Here is a 19,364-nt window from a genome sequence, read left to right as displayed (position 1 = left end):
GAAATAGGCAAGAGAGTAGAATGCATAGGAGAAAGAGGGGTGCCATGAGTTTAATCATAAGGAGGGGGCAGTGGTAGGATAATGGGTTGTAGTTCTTCAAGAAGGAAGGTGGTATATAGATGAAGTGCTAAAACATAAAAGGTTTACTATAGGCTTGATCGTTTAACTCGTGGACTATAGTTTTGGGGCTAGACTGTTAGAAATCAGAACCAGGCTTCTAATGTCACCTTAATGCTGAGTACTTTCTGATAGCCATTCCCAGTTTTTATTTTGATGCATTGAAGTGAAATCGAAGAACAATATATGTGGATATATACACACATAGCATTCATTTAGTTTTTAGTAAGTAGTGTAATGTATTATTTGAAAATTTACCAGGTATTATGATTTTAAGTTATAATTCATTGAGTGATTGTTTTCTTCATTGTATAATTCCTGTCCTGTTTCTTTTTTTGTTTGTTTTTACAGAGGCAAATACCAGATTGTATACTTAACTCCAGAATTCTGTTTAGGTAACTTTAACCTGCTCCAGGAACTTGAAGCTAATATTGGTAAGTGGTACAATGTAAGTATTATTATTGAATTGAATTATTAAAAGTTAAACCTATGGACGAATACTGGATTTCTTTTCTCTTAAAGTTTATTTCAAACATTATCTCCTCCAGGAAATCTCTCACTCTCCAACTTGGTGTTTCTCCTGTCTTATCACATGGTACCCTGTAATTCCTTATGCCATAGAAATTAGTCTCCTGTATTATAATTACCTGTTCGTACATCTGTTTTGATCTGCTAGACTATAAACTTTTTTGGGGAAAAGTACCATTCTTATTTACTTATATTTCCCTAGTGCAGTGCCTGGCACATAGTAGGCATTTAAATGTAATGTTGAATTTATGTTGAATCATTGATTCTGCGAAATTGTAATTTTCTTTTCTTCATATTTTGAATCTAAATTAAATCAGTGTAGTGGTTATCCACCCTTATTGTTTAGTAGACTCACCTTTCAAACTTTAGAAAATTATAGGATCCTTCAACCTTGAGAATCGGATTTAATGCCTGAGATGGGGCCCTGGCATCTGTCGTTTTTCACAGATGATTTTGATGTGTAGTCAGGACTGGAAACCACAGCACCTTTAATTATTTGCCACCAGTGAGTATGATTAAGTAAAAAAATTAGATCATGAGTCAGAGCTTATTTTCTAGAAAATATAAATATAGGATTAGTCAAAAGTTGAGTTTTTTTTTGGATTTAAAAAATTTTCTCTTTTTTTTCCTTTTTGATGGTTAGGCTCAGCTATCTAAGAGTTGCAGTCAAGGCTTCTATTGGAAATGCACATATCTGAGTCATTCAATTAACCAGCCAATCTTAGTTTTCTAATATTATATGATCTCGTTATATAATTACATACTCATTAAAGTAATTCCACATAGGTAAGCTTTTCAACATTGCAACATCTCATTTAATGGTTATTTGCATATAACTCTAGGAAAGTATTTAACGGTTTTTCTAACAATATAATGAAAAAAAATTTGTATCATTTTAGTATGTATTAAATACCAAGAAAAGAATGAGGAAAGAAATTAACATTTGATTAAGTATATTGTCAAAGTGTGCATCAGCCATTAAACTCTCTTATTGGCATATTACATTTTTGCCTTTAATGGAAAACAAATTTGATGTGTCTTCTATTAGGGTGTATGAATTTCTTATGAATATTTTACTTTAGATTAAGCCTCACTACCCTGGATACATAAATTTCATGGTTTTATTGCAAAAGCTATGATCTGTGTCCATAGTGGTCTGGTTATCTTTTGTTCCATTTTAGTATTTTCTGTTTCTGTGATAGAGTTAATAAATTAGCTTAAGTCCGTACTTAGGATGGAGTTAATAATTAGCTTAAGTTTGTATGTATATCCTTTGACAAGTAGTTCTAATTCTGTTTATTTTTTGTAGCGGATTAAATTATAAACACTGCAATCATTACAGCAGAATACTCTGCATATGATGGATGAAAATGCTCTTTTTGGTTGACTTTCAACGTTAAACAAAAGGGGATAAATTCTTTTGAAATAGTTTTCTTTGGCTTTTGTTTGCAGGAAATTGTAAAATGCTTTCAAAAGTTAACATACTTAGAATTTTATTTGTACAGTAGTCTGACGTTTAGCTAATCAGATTCATGATTTTTATGATAAATGCTACTTTATTTAAGTAGTATGGATTTATAGCAGAAGCAACAAACATAATTTATATGGAGACTCCTTAAAACCAAACCCAGCTGTAATTGTCTTTTAACTTTGGAAATAAGGCTTAAGTCACAAGTATGCCAACATGAAATATGTATAAGACCTGGTCAGACATTGAGACTTGCACATTTAAAGTGAAAGTTGGCAAGAGCTTACCTAAACTGATTGCGAGGGACAAAATTCACTTCTGTTAAAAGGTAGTTAGTCAAACCTGTGATTTTAAGGAAGGTTTTTAAATAAAGCAGGAGCCACCATCTTTGTTTTAATTTATTTAATTTAAAATCTTGGTCATTTTGTTTCTAAAGCCAAAATAAGTGTAGTGGTAACATTGAATTCTCTGCAACCACTCAGTAGTAACCAAAGAATTTTGATGCTAATCAACCCACTTTGATCATATTTAGTAGGTTTTTTTTTTGCTTTCTTTCTTCTCGAACTCTGTTATAGTTGGTAATTTCAATGAATTATAATTGTTTATTTGCATGTTCGTTCCTTTTAGAATTATGAGCTCACCGAGGTCATGGATTGAGTTTTATTAATCTTTTTATTCCGAGAAAAGTGTTTGGATCATAGTGGGCATTTACTAACTGCATAATAATAATAGTAATGTTTTTATTGAGATCTCTTTGTGCCAGGCCCTGTTTAGCATTTTATGTGAGTGATCTAATTTAATTTTCATAGTAACTAATAAATGTTAGATACTGTTATTACCTACCTTTTACTTTTGGGTAACTGCAACTTGGAAGCTTGAATAACTTAAGATAATACAAACGGTAAGTGGCAGAGCCAGGTTCTGCATCCAGGTAGTCTGACTCCAGAGTACATGTTTTTAATCACCCCTCCTTAGTGGCAGGACATTAATACTCATATAAGTACCAAGGAATGATCATCCCTAACGAAGGAAAAAATTATTTTTGTCTTAAGTATTAATTTGATAATTGAGGGTAAAAGGACTACTGTCATTACTTTGAACTATCTGAAGATGTTTTAATGGATGATTACACAATAAAGCCCTTTTCTGAAGTGCATGACTATACACTGTTGATTCCGTTTCAGTGTGGGTGTGTGGTGTGGGAAAGGTTGCTAGGGAAAGAACAAAACAAATTATATTCCTTCTTACCTACTTTGTACATAATGAGATTTAGTTCTTCCCTCACCATTGCTCATTAGAAAATGTGTATGTCATCCTGTGTTTCAGTACTGACATTTCATAAGATCTCTCTGTAATACGATATGTGACCATCGTAGATAGTCATGAACGTAATCTCACTAGAAATGTGCTGATTCTATCCCTTGATAGCTAGTCCATGATGTAAAATTAAAAGTATTATCAAAGAAAAATAGAACAACTTTTTTTTTGTTTTAGGATATTATCATTACAGATGATTCGCGAATGATAGCTTTGAGGACAATAGTAATTCATTTCTCTAAGGAATAATGATGAAAGCTGAAATCTAATAAATATGTTTGGATAATATATAAATGTTTCCTTCTTTTATTCATATACCTTTAATCTATGTATTTCTCCTCTTCTGAATAATTATTTTTGGTGTTACCTGATGTTATTTATGCTTATATTTTCATATGACCCAAATACTTTGATTCGATTATTTTCTTTTTTCTGTAATATTTATATATCCTAAGTGAAAAGCATGATATTGTTTTAAATGTATTCCTTCTCTTTGAAATTTAATTTATTTTCCCTATTTATTTTTCTTTTTTATAGGTATCGCCCTGATTGCTGTGGATGAGGCTCACTGTATTTCTGAGTGGGGACATGATTTTAGAAATTCATTCAGGGCTTTGGGTTCCCTAAAGGCAGCATTCCCATTGGTAAGCTTTGCCAGGTATAATGTCTTTGCCCTTGTCTTTTATTACTCATCTCCTCATTTGCTTGATTCCAGCCACCCTGTTCTCCTTGATATTCTTCAAACATGCCACACATACACTTATGTTAGGGCTTTGTTCTCACTCTTCCTTGTTGCTGAATACTTTTCACCTAGGTAATTCACATGGTCTGATCCCTTACTTCTCTCAGGTCTTTGCTAAAATAGTACTTTTTCATTTAGGACACGTGGGCCACTATATGAAAAATTTCAAAGTAACCTCTTTTCCAATATTCAACATTTCTCTTTGTTCTTTTGCTATTTTTAAATAGCACATATCTCTGTTAACTTACTGTATTTTGTCTACTGTCTGTGGCTCCCTACTAGAATATTCTTTGTGGGAGGAGTTTTTGATATATTGGTTTATAAAATCTAGGACAGTATCTGGCACATAGTGGGTTCTCCATGAATAATAGAGTTTATTCATTTGCTCTATTCTGATGAGAAAGCTGAGAATCAGAGAGGTAACTGTAGTTACTTCTAGTAAGTAGTAGAGTTGGGCAATAGCCACACGGTAGGACACTGTTAGTCTCTAAAGCAAATGATTTAAAAGAAGTATAAAGCATAGTTTCTGCCCTAAAGTAGTTCATAGTCTAATAAAGGATTTTAGATTCATATCTATAAAAAATAGAAACTGTAATACCAATTAATAAATGGTATATGGAACAATACCAATAATATAGAGAGATTAATAATGTTAACAGTACATGTAATAGAGAAAGAAGATATTTATATGGTGAAAGTCACTCAGATCAGTATACCCTGAGGACTGCTATCCATTAATTTAGAATGGTTTAAAATGAGCTTTTGGAAACTAGGAAGATCGCTTTCTGTAATCTTTTCCTAGGCCTCTGATTCTAGAAGGATTGTGTTAGAGGAATTTTAAATAGTCTATGCAGTTCTTAAACACTTTTCAGTGTTGAATTAAGTCTTTTATTCTATCTGATTGTACACTCCATTGGGTCATTTTCATTTCTTGGGATGATTCAATATAGCACAGGGTATTCATCAGGAATGACTGAGAAAACCTTTTTCTCCTAGTGTTTCATGAATCCTCTTTATTAGCTAAGTTGTAAGAAATGCCACCTGGTGATTGTAGTACTCTCATTTTCCTCACTGTTCTCAGTCCTTTCCCTGCCCCACCCTCCCCGTTTCCAATAGCGGTTGCACTGGGAAAACTGGTGTAAACCTGCAGTACTTCACACCACATTATTTCAGTAAGTTCAAAAATAGCAGAGAAATCACTAAACCATTTGGCACAAAGATTACGGTCTGGAGGGAATCAGACAAAGTGAGTTTCAAGAGCAGCCAGGCAAAAGCTCTAACCCATTCTTAAAATTCTATAAAATTCAAATAAGAACTGTGATATCCATCAGAGATGATGACTCTTTCCATTACTGTTGCTCCAGTCCTTTCACAAAGATCAGTGCATAGTAGACAGTAACTATTTGTAATGAGTGACTGAATGAATGAAGCATGATATTTTGGAGTACAAAGTTAGAAGTAGCGACATGGTCCAAATTTAGAAGCGGATGAAATAGTTATAATTCTCTGAATCTGTAGGTGTTACATTTTGAAGTATGTGACTCATTCCTAAATTTATAGTAACAAGATTAATTTATATTTTGTTGTTTGTTTTAACAAAACTTGCCACTTATTACCAAAGAAACTAAGATTTGCCAGCTTAAAGAATAAGAGTTTCGTAAGTTAAGAACTTGATATACCTAGGTGACAGTATAATTTATCATCCAAACCAGTTCTCCTTTGACAGTTGAGAGGTGCAAGCTGTTAGTAATGATGCTGTGATAACAGCATACACTGGGAGTGTCCCAGCAAACCACCATGTGTGGTCACCTTTCTCATCAGTATACCTTGAGGCCTGCTTTCCATCAATTTCGAATGGTTTAAAGTAAACTTTTAGAAACTAGGAAGATTTGCTTTCTGTAAGCAGCCTATGTGTTATTTTTAAGCTTAATGCCGTTTTATAAATTTCAAACATCATAAAACACCACAAGCTTCTAAGAGAAAAGATTGTATTCATTTCTGAAATGGAAATAAATAACTGTTGTTTCTTTAAGTCTAAACATAGTCCATTACTTAATTCCACATTCTAGTTGTGGAAGTAGCATTTTTAACTATGACTTTCTAGAATGTTGGAGACAAAAGAGTGAGTTTATAATGATTTTTCATTGTTAGCAGTTTCATTCGAATAAGCAGTTTCTAGTGGCACAACAGGAATTTTTGTTAGAGTCTAACATTATGTGTCTCTCTCCATCTCAAATTTTGATGAAACAATTGAGGCCAGGAGAAGTTAGCCTTTGCCAAAGTCAGTGGAAAATCTGGGAGTAGTGCCTATGTCACTGGAGTTCTTATATAGAATTCTTTTCAATCGTTGCAATAACAGTATCAGTAATAGCTGAAACTTTTTGAGTGCTTATGATGTACCATGCATTATGTTCAGCACATAATATGTTTTATCTCATTGGGTCATTAAAATAACTCTATGAAATTGTGGCTGTTTATAGAGTGAAATAAACAGCCCCAAACCTCACATCTGGTTAGTGGCAAAGGCAGGATTTGAACTTAGGCAACTAACTCTAAGCCAGATTTTTTTTTCACTACTGCGCTGCTGTTTTGCCTGACTTGTCTATTAATTTCTTTAATAGCTGTCATTTTTCGTGCTTATTTCCTTATTTTCATAAATGCATTGCATATCCACTCATACATTATATTGCTTAGAAACAAACCAAATCCTCTTTCCTTATATTTTTGATCCTGAAAACTTCTTTATTTATCTGTATATACAGTTAAACAACAAGTATTTTATTAGTGCGTTTATAAATTGTACGAGTAAAGCACTTACATTTAACGAAAATTCTTCGTTGTTGTGAGGGTGAAATTGTGTATTTCCTAAGAACTAATACTTAAACTTTTCTTATTCTCAGCCTTATATTTGATATAAATATTTTCGTTAAATGTGTATGTATATGTATATGCTTGATTAGAGATACTAACTTCTTTATAAATTTGCCTATTCATCTATAAGTTGTTAGGCAGACACTCTCTAAATTCAGAGAATCATCTGATTGTAAGCCAAAAATCAATCAAGTTAATTTGGGGTTACTATTTTAAATAATATCACAAAATTTAAGGATAGAGAATTCAAAAATGCAAATTACCTTCTCAGATTGGTTTTGATACAATTTTTTTCTGTTTACAAAAACTACTCCCAAACTTAATTGATACTTTTTACATGATCTTTGAGATAATTTTTAATTCAATGAAGCGATATTGATTGTAAAAGTAGTTTTTATTTTTTAATAAATTGTTTTTCAAATTCTATAATGGCGTTTTACAAATTGCACATAAACTTTCACTTACATATAAGAAAATTGCTTAAACCGATTTTTCGGGTAAATGCAATGTATTCGAGGAGCTGTTTTATCAGAAGATTAATTATTGTATTTATAGTAGGCCAAAAAGAATATTTTAAGAAAGTTCTATTCTTGAATATACAACAGCTAATGATTTAGGAATAATTTTAAGACTTAGTCCATTTTTTCTGATTATGAAATAATAGCATAATTGATTATAACTCCCTATGATAACGGGGACACAATGTTAAATCTAGTTTTATGGGAGGTATGTTGTTATCTTACTTTAGAAGTTCTGAAAGGTTACATATTCATGTTTTTCCTAATACATGCTGTGTCTCCTGCTTTGGCTGCTAATCCAGTCAAAATATCTTTGCTAGACTGAAAATAGAACATGACTTGGTTGCTCAAGGAATCAGTTAATAATAAATGTTTCATTTTATGCATTTTTTTTAAATTTATATATGCCATGATTAACTTAGTAAAACTGGAGAGAGGTTATCCAGGTCAATGAGAGCTTTGCTTCTGGATCTGAAACCAGTATATTTAATATAGGAGACAAAAAAAGACTCCTGCTTTGTATAATTAGATTTTCAGTGAATGAAAGAGTTTATAATTTGTGAATTACAGGTTAATAAAAATAAGACATAAGAATACCCCTGTTTATATCAGCAGTATTATAATGTTAAAAATAATAAATGAAGAGGTAGATAACTAATAAGTAGCTTTAATCTAATAAGACAAAGTAGATTACATTTAGAAATCTAATGGATTTAGTATGTTATTTAAATGATTTCTGGTTTTAAAAAAGTAAATGTATTCAGAGGCTGAGAAACACATAAGTAGGAAGTTTTTTCTTTTTTAAAAAGAATGATTTTAAAGTTGCATTTTTTTCTTAATTTTTAAAAATTTATGTTTTTTTTTATTTGTTTGTTTTTTGAGGCAGGGAGGTGAGGCACAAGGTGCATGGAGGGGAGAGTTTGAGGTGTGCAGTTCTTACCAAGCAAGTGTGTAGGGGGGGCGTGGGGGGGAAACCAGGTGAGTTAGGCCTGGCAGAATAACTATTCAGAGTGTAGTTGAGTGTTTGGAAGGTTCTGTGCTGTGAGCTCTGATTTATTTAATGTATTCCAAGATGTCTCTGCAGCCAGCTGCACAGTTTTGGGAGGGGTTCTAGGTTAAAGTTGCATTTTCAATACTGTTTCTCCTGTCTTCCAGTCTTCTGTAAGAGGGTGGTAGAATTGTTAGAAATTAATGAGCTCTCTCCTTTTTTAAAAATCAACTGCTTCATGCAGGTTCCAATAGTAGCGCTCACTGCTACTGCAAGTTCTTCAGTCCGGGAAGACATTGTACGGTGCTTAAACCTGAAGGATCCTCAGATTACTTGTACTGGTTTCGATCGACCAAACTTGTATTTAGAAGTTGGACGAAAAACAGGAAACATCCTTCAGAATCTGAAGCAATTTCTTGTCCGAAAGACAAGGTGAGGATTTCATAGTTGATAAATTTTGGTAACTGTTTCCTTCTTTTTCAAAAAATTATTATTTTTTAAATTTTTTTTACTATTTCCTTTGAATGCATATTTTAACATATTTCAAATTCCATTTAGCTTTGGTTTAAATCAAGTATGGTATTATATAATCAAGACAGTGATTGCAGAAAAAGTCTATTTTTGACGTCAGAAACTAATTCTTCTAGTATTTTTATATTCCATACTGTTGCTTGAACAGAACATACACTCTTAGTAATTGATAGGTAAACAATAAAAACACAAGAGACTTTTATCTGAATTCTATCTAGTTTACTAATTATATGACCAATTTGAGTATTAGGTAATTTTAAAAATTCATTTTAATAATAAACACTTTTGAGCCCACATCATGTGCCGAGGACTATCCTAGGTACTTTACATAAGTGATCTAGTTTAATTCTTATAAATGCTCTGTAAGCTACATGTTATTTTCATTTTAATGATGAAAAAACTGTCATTAGTACTTCTCCCTATTTGTCTGAAGACATTTTAAATGTATCCTGAGAAGCTTCTGATAGCCTTATTCCCTGATCTGTCTGCTCAGTGAAAAGCTGACCACATGTTATGAAATGCGGTTTTAGGTCAGAATAAATGGAAATAATCTTTGTTCTACCAATACGAACACAAAATAAATCTAGTCAAATAGAGTTTAAAGAATATCATTAGTGTTTTCCTTTTTGGAAAGGTATTTAAAAAAAAGATCGATCCTAGCTTAAGGAAACCCAATAATAATTCTTGAGTGCCTTTAGGATGAATTTAAATGTAGGATTTGCTATTGGCTTGATTGTCCTATATTCAGAATAAAACAAGAATGTAATGCATACATTCTGAGTGGTCTGGCTGTTTTAGTGATCTCTCTGAATTCAAGACTCATTGTACTGTACTTCCCTCCCATCCTAAAGGAAGATTGTTCTCTTGAAGAAGGCTGTTTAATTTAGGCCGGAGTCTCCTCAATCAGATCATGATCTACCTCCCTAATCCGTGATCCTTTTCAGTCCATATTGTTCCCAGTCTCTGTGGTACTTTCTCATAATAACTCTCTCCATTTTGAAAGTGTTTACTTTTTTTGTTTGTTTGTTTGTTTTGTGACAATATGACATCCTATTTGTTCTTATGTTCCTCTTTTCCTTTAGTTCTGCCTGGGAATTTGAAGGTCCGACCATCATTTATTGTCCTTCCAGAAAAATGACAGAACGAGTTACAGATGAACTTAGGAAACTGAAGTTAACCTGTGGAACATACCACGCAGGCATGACTATTAACTCAAGGAAAGCTGTTCATCATAGGTTCATGAGAGATGAAATTCAGGTGTGAAGATTGATCATCATTACTCTCAATGCCCCACAGTGGAAACAGATATTTCTCTAATATTTATTTACCAAATCTTTTTTTAATAGCTTCTTTGTATTGAGCATAAAACAGTCCCTCCGATAAAGGGAATCAATGTATAATGTGAGGAGATAGACACTTGAGCAAACAATTGCAGACTAGTATAAGTAGTAGCCTGTATATAGTGCTTTGGTGCACAGGGGAGGGAACACTAGCTGTTAAGGTAGGTTGTGTGATGGGGAAGGTCCGTTCAGGAAGAAGTGATTTGAGTAGAGTATGAAAAGTGAATAGAAGTTTGTCATGTGTGCAAGGCCAGTAGGTGAAGAGGGAAAAGGAACTGATTATAGAATTCCAGGAATAAGGACTAACATCTGCAAAGCACTGTGGTAAGAGAGTGTATAGTGGGTTTAGGAAATTGTTAGTAGTTTGGGATGGTTGTAAAGGGTATGTGGAGTAGGAATTGCTCAAAGTAAAGCTATAAATGCAGGGAGGAACTGTTAGAGACTTATGAGAAAGTTGAATGGGTTGGTTGGCCAGGTTATAGAGAGCTTCAAAACTTGCAAAGAGACAGGCTGGGATCAGTGTGGTTTTCCAGACTACTTTAGCCTTAGAAGTTTTTATTTAAATGAAATTTTATCTATTAGGTGAAAGATTAAAGTGGGATAATCCTTGTTGAAGTTGATGTGAGGGAGAAAGGGGTCCAAGAGCCTCCCTGTCTCTAAGGCAGTCCCCTCAGAGCTCCTTAGAATAGAGTTTGAAAATCATCACAACAGACTATTCTGTGTTTTTGAGCAAGATAATAGTATTATAGAAACATTAGGCGGGCAGCACTAAGTAGATTTGATTTGAAGGAGAAAAACTGAAGATGAAAACTGAAGGAGAAAAACTGATGAAGGCATTGTGAAATGCTACAGCTGACATTCCTGTAGCGATTGCAATCAAGAAATAATTCCAATCTGTAATGATTGGAATTCTGGTTCGATGAGTTTAATACAGAATATTTGGGAAGATTTAAATTCAAGCCACCTTAATAGGTTTAAATCAACAACTTCATCCTGTCAACATCATATCCACACTCTGTCACCATGTGCCTGTGGACTAGCAAGTTAAGAGATAAACTTCTGCTTTGCATTTTTCTGTGCAATAGGTCATTCATTTCCTCTCTATCCAGCCGTCCCTATTATATGTAGTTGTTAACTACCCCAAACCCACATTGTTCTAACAACTTACCTAAGATCTGGTTCGTATGTGCTGTCTGTAAAATTCACTGTGCGTTGTTGTGATGTAATGCATACCTGCCTGAAAATATCCATTGTCTTCCTTCCTCTTCTTTCCAAAGATAGGAATAGGTATCACAACTGCCTAGAACAGTGATTTTACCCACATTATATTTTCATTCTATTATCTCAGGAGCTTGAAAATATCAGATAAAGTTGATTAGCTGCTGCTTACTGAATATTAACAATTGATGTTTGAGCCATTAACTGAACAATGATTTCTTCTGTCATGATATAGTACTAATTTTTCATTTAGGTAGAAACATCTCCTAAAGACATGAGAGAGTACAGACTTTACCTATATGATGTTTGTTGGGAGACTTTGTTGGATGCGTCTGGGTTTCCTCCCAATACACAGCTTCATCGAAACAATGCTTTGGAATATGGCTTTAAAAACATCACAGCAATCACTAATCATACCTAATATCTAGAAGGGTATACGTATGTATGTGCTGCTATATTTTCCCTTTTCTATGGCAGGATGTCACAAATTTTTATCCACATTATGAAAATTAATAATAATGATCATGTCACGCTAGATTGACATCAGAAGTTCTGTTGTGTCTGACAACTGCCCAGTGTACTCCTCCTTTGCCATTATAAATAATTCAAAAGTTTCATATTTGAATTGAGAATTCTCAGACACCTCAAGATGAAGAAAATACATTTCCTTATCTATATAGAATGGTCTGGTGCTTTTGGTATTACCATTGAGTATTTATTGAGTGCCTACTGAATGCCTATGTATGCAGAATTCTAGATACTTATTCTCTTATATTTTTACAGTGGATTTATACTTTAGTGTGAGCCTAAAAGTAGAGCCGATCTTCCTAGCTTACCTCCCTAGCTCTTAATGTCTTGGATTGAGTGATGCTTACAATCTTAGTATTTTCTATTTGATAATTTAGAAAAACTTTTTTTTTCTTTCTGATTGTTCATAACCAAATCTAACCACCTTCAGATGTAGATTTGTATTTTTAGTCTGTGACCATTTATTCTTTTAATCCAGACTTTTAGTTTTATGGTTTTTTTTTTTTTTGTATTTTATTTGCCTTTTCAAGATGGCTTGAATTTCTTTCCTTTCTGGGATTAGGTTTTGAATTATTTGGTAAAATATCTGTATTTACACCTGAGAGAATAGAATAGGTTGATCTCATCTAAGAACAATATCATATTATAAAAATTAAATCTTAAAAGTTCTCACCACACACACTCACACACAAATGGTAACTATGTGAGGTGATAGATGTGTTAAGTAACCTTATTGTGGTAATCATTTCACAATATGGATGTATATCAAATCATCACATTATACCTCTTAAACTTACACAGTGTTATATGTCAGTTATATCTCAATAAAGCTGGAAAGATTGAATAAGAAATAACTTTAAAAGATAATTGAATTATGTTGCTTATTCACTTTTAAATATAGCAAAATTGATTAGTCATAGTCACTCAAACCTTTTTAATATATTTTCATTCCTATACTTATATTTTCTCACCTTTATTATACTTCCTTTTATTTGTTCAGCATTTTCTTTTTTTTTCTTTTTTTGATACTCTTGGTCCATCTTATTATTTTTAAATGGCACTTTAATTTTAAAGTTACACATGCACGAAGTTTAAAGAACCAAATAGTTTTGCAGTGCTTACTCTGAAAAGCATAGCCCCTTATTCCTTCCCTACTTATATTTCCCATTCCAATTCTTTTAGTTTATTCTTTTGGTGTTTACTACTATATCTTACAATAATTTCCTTACTGCTACTACTTAGTTTTTTACTTGTTTATTAATTTTAGGCATTATCTATTGACTCCCCACTATGAAACATGAAAGTTTAGCTCTTTTTCACATCCCTTCCTGCCCTTCTCATCCTACTCATGGACTTCTAACTCCCTTTCCTCCCAATATTAATATTATAATTTCAGTTAGATCAATATATATATTCAAATATTATATATACATATTTCTCTGTGAATGCTTTTTATCACTAAGCCATGTAGTATATTACAGTTACTTTTCTTATACATCTTGTATTCTTATTGTTAGTACTTTTTAGTTTTTTGTGTTCTTGTTACTAATTCTTCCCTAAAATTTCTCCAATTATGTAAATCACATTCCAGTATATTGATATATATTAGCTATTTTACCAGTTTTATTTGTTTAAAGATGCAGAGATAAATTCATATTTCATTTTATCATCTTTAATGAGACACTGCCTTCAATCGTAGAACAATGCTAGAAAATATTAAGGTACTGTGCAATCAGGGAAGGACTCTTGAAACATCATAATAACTCAAAAGTCTCATTTAATATAATAAATATTTTGAACCTCGTTTGTTTCTTGTACTTATAAGTAGAGAAACCATTTTATTTGCTACTTTTTGTAGAGAGGGAACATAAGTCCTATTTTATGATCACTGATCCTTAATCTATAAATTAGGTAATCTTTTAATCTATAAATGATTTGTCGAAATTATATTAAATTCAGTTTCATGCCAGGGATTTTAGTTAATTAACTTAATTATTCTTATTAAAAGGAAAAAATGTAAGATTTTAGTTCTGCTAAATGTTTCGTCAAACTGCGTTGTTATTTATTCTCAGTGTGTCGTAGCTACCATAGCTTTTGGAATGGGCATTAATAAAGCCGACATTCGCAAAGTCATTCATTATGGTGCTCCTAAGGAAATGGAATCATATTACCAGGAAATTGGTAGAGCTGGCCGCGATGGACTTCAAAGTTCTTGTCACGTACTCTGGGCTCCAGCAGACATTAACTTAAATAGGTAAAAACATTTATTGCTTTTACTCTTGCAGATTTCTTTCTTTTTTTCCGTATAAGCTTTGAAAGTATTTGAGGCAGCATCCAGAATTTCAAGTAATGTGTATAACTGCATTTAAAACCAAAACAAAACAGAGGACATCTAAGAACGTTTGTGGGTAAGTGCTGCCAATCAGAGGAGACGACCTATTTCAGCCATAATTGTTATTCAGTTTGAAGTATTAACTAAATCAGGACTATACTAAGAATGTAACATAGATCCTATATAATACTTTCCTAATATTGTGTATCCATGAGCTGTTTTTCTTCTCCTCAGGTCCTCTCAATCTTTGATATATCTTCAGCCACAGTTACTTCAGATACCATTAATTTTGTTATTGGTTTTTTTCTTCCATCCTCTAATGCTGCTTATTCCAAATGACTTGTGCCAGTCCTTATTTGGCTGTCTTTACCATTTGTTTTCTTTGTTAGTTCTATGAGAGCATGCCAGTCCTTGACAGTGTGTGAATAATCATGTTGCACTGTACTGGTTGACTGTCCTGAAGAAAATATTTTGTGTTCAGTGTTTAAATACAGCAAAACCATTTTACTTAAATACTAATCAGGCATTTTGTTGGCACTTAAGTTCTGTGAGATTTATATTGGAAAGGAAAACATCACCTTGCAAAAATTTTAGAGATAGTGTTTAGCAACTGGTTCTCTCATCTATGGGGGGCGGGGGGAAACTCAGGGAAAAAAACATATATAATAACTGATGGGCTTGCCAAGATGAAATATTTTCAAAATGGACCTCCACGTAGCTGAATAAATTGAGCCCTTGAATGTGGACATATTAGTCCATTTTATTAAAATGATGAGAGTGCCTATCCAATACAGTTTTAATTTGTTCATCATTTAACAAAGCTTTTTTTTTTAGTGCCCTCTATAATCCAAGCATTATGCTCCATTGCTGGGGTTACAGTGATAAATAAAAGATGCGGTACTTGTTTTCATAGTGCTTACTGTATAACAGGAATGGCAGATCTTAAACATAGAATCATACAACTATGGATTTTAATTTGTTCATCATTTAACAAAGCTTTTTTTTTAGTGCCCTCTATAATCCAAGCATTATGCTCCAGTGCTGGGGTTACAGTGATAAATAAAAGATGCGGTACTTGTTTTCATAGTGCTTACTGTATAACAGAAATGGCAGATCTTAAACATAGAATCATACAACTAGGGTTCATTTTACTATTCTCTTTTTCTGTTTGAAAATTTTAATAATCAGAAGTTTTTAAAAAAGAGATCATGGAAATATACGTAAAATTACAACTGCGTTAAATGCTATGAAGGAAAGTGGCATTGAGTAGTGAGTATATAACGGGGTATGTGTTTATCAAGTCGCAAAGGTCAGGTAAGTCCTCCTTCAGGAAGTGATAGGGTAAGTTGAGATCCGAAAGAAGAACAGAGATTAATTTAGTCAAAATGTTTGCTATAAATTTTAAGCTCTTCCTTTTAAGAGTAGTCAGTAGCTTTTATTTCTTAACATAGAGTCAATAAAATCATCTCCTTAACAGAACAACTGTTATTTTCCTTTTGACACTAGTGTCTAGGTAAAATTTTTTTATAAACTAATTTAAAACAATTGGGGTAGAACACAGTTCTGAATGCTGCTGGTAAGTTTGGTATTGTGTCAAACATAAGTTGATTCCTACCAGTTCTTATTTTATTTGTACATTAAACTAAAGGTGCTAAAGACTTAACATCCTGAGTTTTATATTGTGGCTTTCTTTGCAGGTTTAACCATAGAGGCAGTTTCCTATTTTTCTGGGTCTCAAAAGATATTTTAAATGATTTTCTCATTAAGATTTGACAGGAAGTCTCAATGATTAGTAATGAATAGTGGTGCCAAAAAACTCATACTTGAGTCTTTAGCATAGACAGATTGTTCTTTGCATCCATCCTAAGGGAAATAAAACTAGGGTTAATCAAGATAAAGAATTCAGCAAGGATTGAGGATGCATCTGTGTCATCTTTGTGACAAACCTCTTCTATTAGAAAAGACAAAAAGTTTTAGAATAAATGGAGTCTAGTTCTCAACTGCAAAGGTCACTATAATTCACAAAATGTTTAGAGTCTATTCTATGCTAGAATCCTATGACTGAGAGAAGAAACTTGTCATCAACGTAAGTGTGTAATTTTACATTTCATATTGCAGAAGCCATACCCTTAGCAAAGTCTCAATGTCTGCTTTTGCTATTATTTTAAACAGTCAAACCCAATAGTTTTATTGTAATTTTTAAGGGAGTAATTTGCAAGTTAATCTCAATTTAATAAATCTTCTGCTGGCTCCAACTGATTTCTATTTATGATATTGTTTTTAGAATTTTTCTTCTTTTTCCACTTGTTTTTATTCTGTGAAATATTGTATTTTAACTATTGTAATAGTCCCCAAAGAAGAATATTCATTTGATTTGATGTTAGAGACTTGTAATTTTATTTTCTTAAATTTGTTACTGACTTTATAAGATTAGTTAAATGTAGGTCATCAGAACAAAATGTAAGAAAGAATGTAGTTCTTAAGAGTGTAGGCATTTGTTTTCTTTATTCTTTCTGAGAAGATGGTGAGCTAAACAAATAAAGCAAAAGAGGAACTATTTTTCAGTGCATGACCTAGGAAGAATGAAGTTAGACGCTAACCCAGGAACTAGAGTCAATAACTGGAAGAGACTTTTAAGGAAATTACGGGCATATCTTGTTTTATTGCACTTTGCTTTATTGCGCTTCATGGATATTGCATTTTTTACAAAATTAAAAGCAAGACTCTCCGCCAGCAAAAAGTTTATGCTTGCTTTATTGTGGTACTTACTTTATTGCAGTGGTCTGGAATCGAACCTGCAGTATCTCCAAAGTATACCTGTGTATGGAAGGGTGGTTAGTGGTGTCAGATGATAAGAATGTTTTTGAATAAGAGATCATTTGTGTGTTCAGACTTTCTAGAACTCACTTAACTGGATTCCCTGTTGGTGTCATCCTTGAAAATTGTACCAGAGGTCTTTTTATCATTCAGAAGGGTGGATAGTCAAAATATTCATGAGTGAGGCCCATTTTGATGAGGCCCATTTTGATGAGGATCTTATAGGTGAATCATTGTTTTCTTTTGAAATATCTGAAACCTGTTCAACTCAGACTTCTGTTTATTCTTGAAAAGAATTCTTGGAAAGCTATTTGGGCAATTGTCATCATCTGATATCTGATATTCATGGAATTTCTTTACAGAAAACTAGAATTAACAGAATCAAGATGAGGTATAGCAGCATTAACTTTAAAACAAACAAATATATTTTAGATTTATTTAACAGTTTTAAATAAATTTAGTATTTTTGAAAAAAACCAGTTGTAATTGTTTGAAGAAGGAAATTAATTCTGATACTTTACTGGTGTCTCATAATACCCTATCATACAAAGAGATAGTTTTAAAGAGCTGAGAGGTCCTCTGAAGAGCCAGTAGGGATCTAGGTTAATATTTGGATCATAGGTGCTTACATAGGTGCTTTTAGTTTCTCATATAAAATAAATTTAAATAAAGAATAACCTTTTACTGGGAAGAAGTAAAAATTCATATATAGTAGAAAGATTGCCAAAAAGCATGTAGCATAAATTAAAATGAAAAACTTTAGGGTTTATAATAATTTTTCTAAGGCAGCTAAAAAATTGATGCTTGGACATAGGTGAATTCTTTCAAAACTTTTTTCATAAAAAAATCAGAAAAATGCTTGCCTCTTGTAGAGGACATGACTGCGAAGGGACACACAATAACTTTCTGGGATGATAGAAATGTTCTTTGTCTTGATAGGGATATGGGTGTTGTTATAGGTTATGAAAAATAAACAGTAATAAGTAAACAAAGTAAAAATCTCTAATGCAATTTATATATTCCTGTGATATTTTTAATTGATAGGTATCGTCTTAGTGAGATACAGAATGAAAAATTTCGATTATACAAATTAAAGATGTTGGCAAAGATGGAAAAATATCTTCATTCCAGCAGTTGTAGGCGACGGTATGTATTATTTATATCAATTAATAGCATGGATTTATGGATGCTGCTCTTTTAAGAAAAAAGTTTTGCAAAATAATTAGGAATATTTAGAAACAATATTTTGTTGGTGTTACTTACATATGTGCTGAATTTTTAAGGCAACGTTTTTTTTTTTAAGTAAACTGAAGCCAAATAATGAGGTCCCACGTGAATCAATAAATGATGATTTCACCTCATGATTTTCAGCAATGAATTTAACATATACGTTTTTGTTCTTTTATTTAATTTTAAATTTTCTCTTGGGTAGAATCATCTTATCTCATTTTGAAGACAAACAACTACGAAAGGCCTCCTCGGGTATTATGGGAACTGAAAAATGCTGTGATAATTGCAAATCCAGGTAAAGATTTCTTCTAGATGGACATTCTAAAAGACTTTGTTTCTCCTCCTTTGCAAATACTTTTAATTCAGCTTTTGTTTAACAATATGTATTGCAGTTTTATTTAAACAAAATAGTGAACTTATTTATGTAAGTAGATGACAAAGCAAGTAATATTTTGCTTTATAAATACACAAACCAATAAAATGATAGACCTAAATCTAAACATATCAATAGTAACATCAAATATAAATAGTCTAAAACACCATTTAAAAGTTTATATTGTTAGATTTGGTTTAAAAATATGACTCATCTATATTCTGTTCATAAGAAATCCACTACAGGTATAATTATTTAAGTAGTTAAAAATAAAAGGATAAAAACTAATACCACGAAAACATTAATCGAAAGAAAGCTGGAGTTATTATTTTGATAGACAGTGGAGACTTTGGAGAAAGAATATTACCGGAGATGAAGAAGGATATTACATGATGATAAAAGGATCAGTCTACCAATGTGTCACTAAGGGTTCTCGACACACACAC

The 19,364-nt window shown here is 32.4% G+C and overlaps 1 protein-coding gene across 1 annotated transcript in view; it reads left to right on the top strand.

The window, feature by feature from the left end:
• Positions 1-19,364, top strand: part of WRN (WRN RecQ like helicase) — a 110,932-nt gene that overhangs the window by 51,828 nt on the left and 39,740 nt on the right. Inside the window, 7 exon segments of the mRNA XM_039846431.1 lie at positions 469-551; positions 3,968-4,074; positions 8,794-8,981; positions 10,163-10,337; positions 14,239-14,420; positions 18,360-18,461; positions 18,748-18,840. Of these exon segments, the coding sequence (XP_039702365.1) occupies positions 469-551; positions 3,968-4,074; positions 8,794-8,981; positions 10,163-10,337; positions 14,239-14,420; positions 18,360-18,461; positions 18,748-18,840 (930 nt within the window).

Source organism: Pteropus medius, unplaced genomic scaffold (assembly GCF_902729225.1).
Source record: "Pteropus medius unplaced genomic scaffold, Ma_sr-lr_union100, whole genome shotgun sequence".
Taxonomy (NCBI): Eukaryota; Metazoa; Chordata; class Mammalia; order Chiroptera; family Pteropodidae; genus Pteropus; species Pteropus medius.
This window is presented reverse-complemented; position numbering and strand designations above follow the sequence as displayed.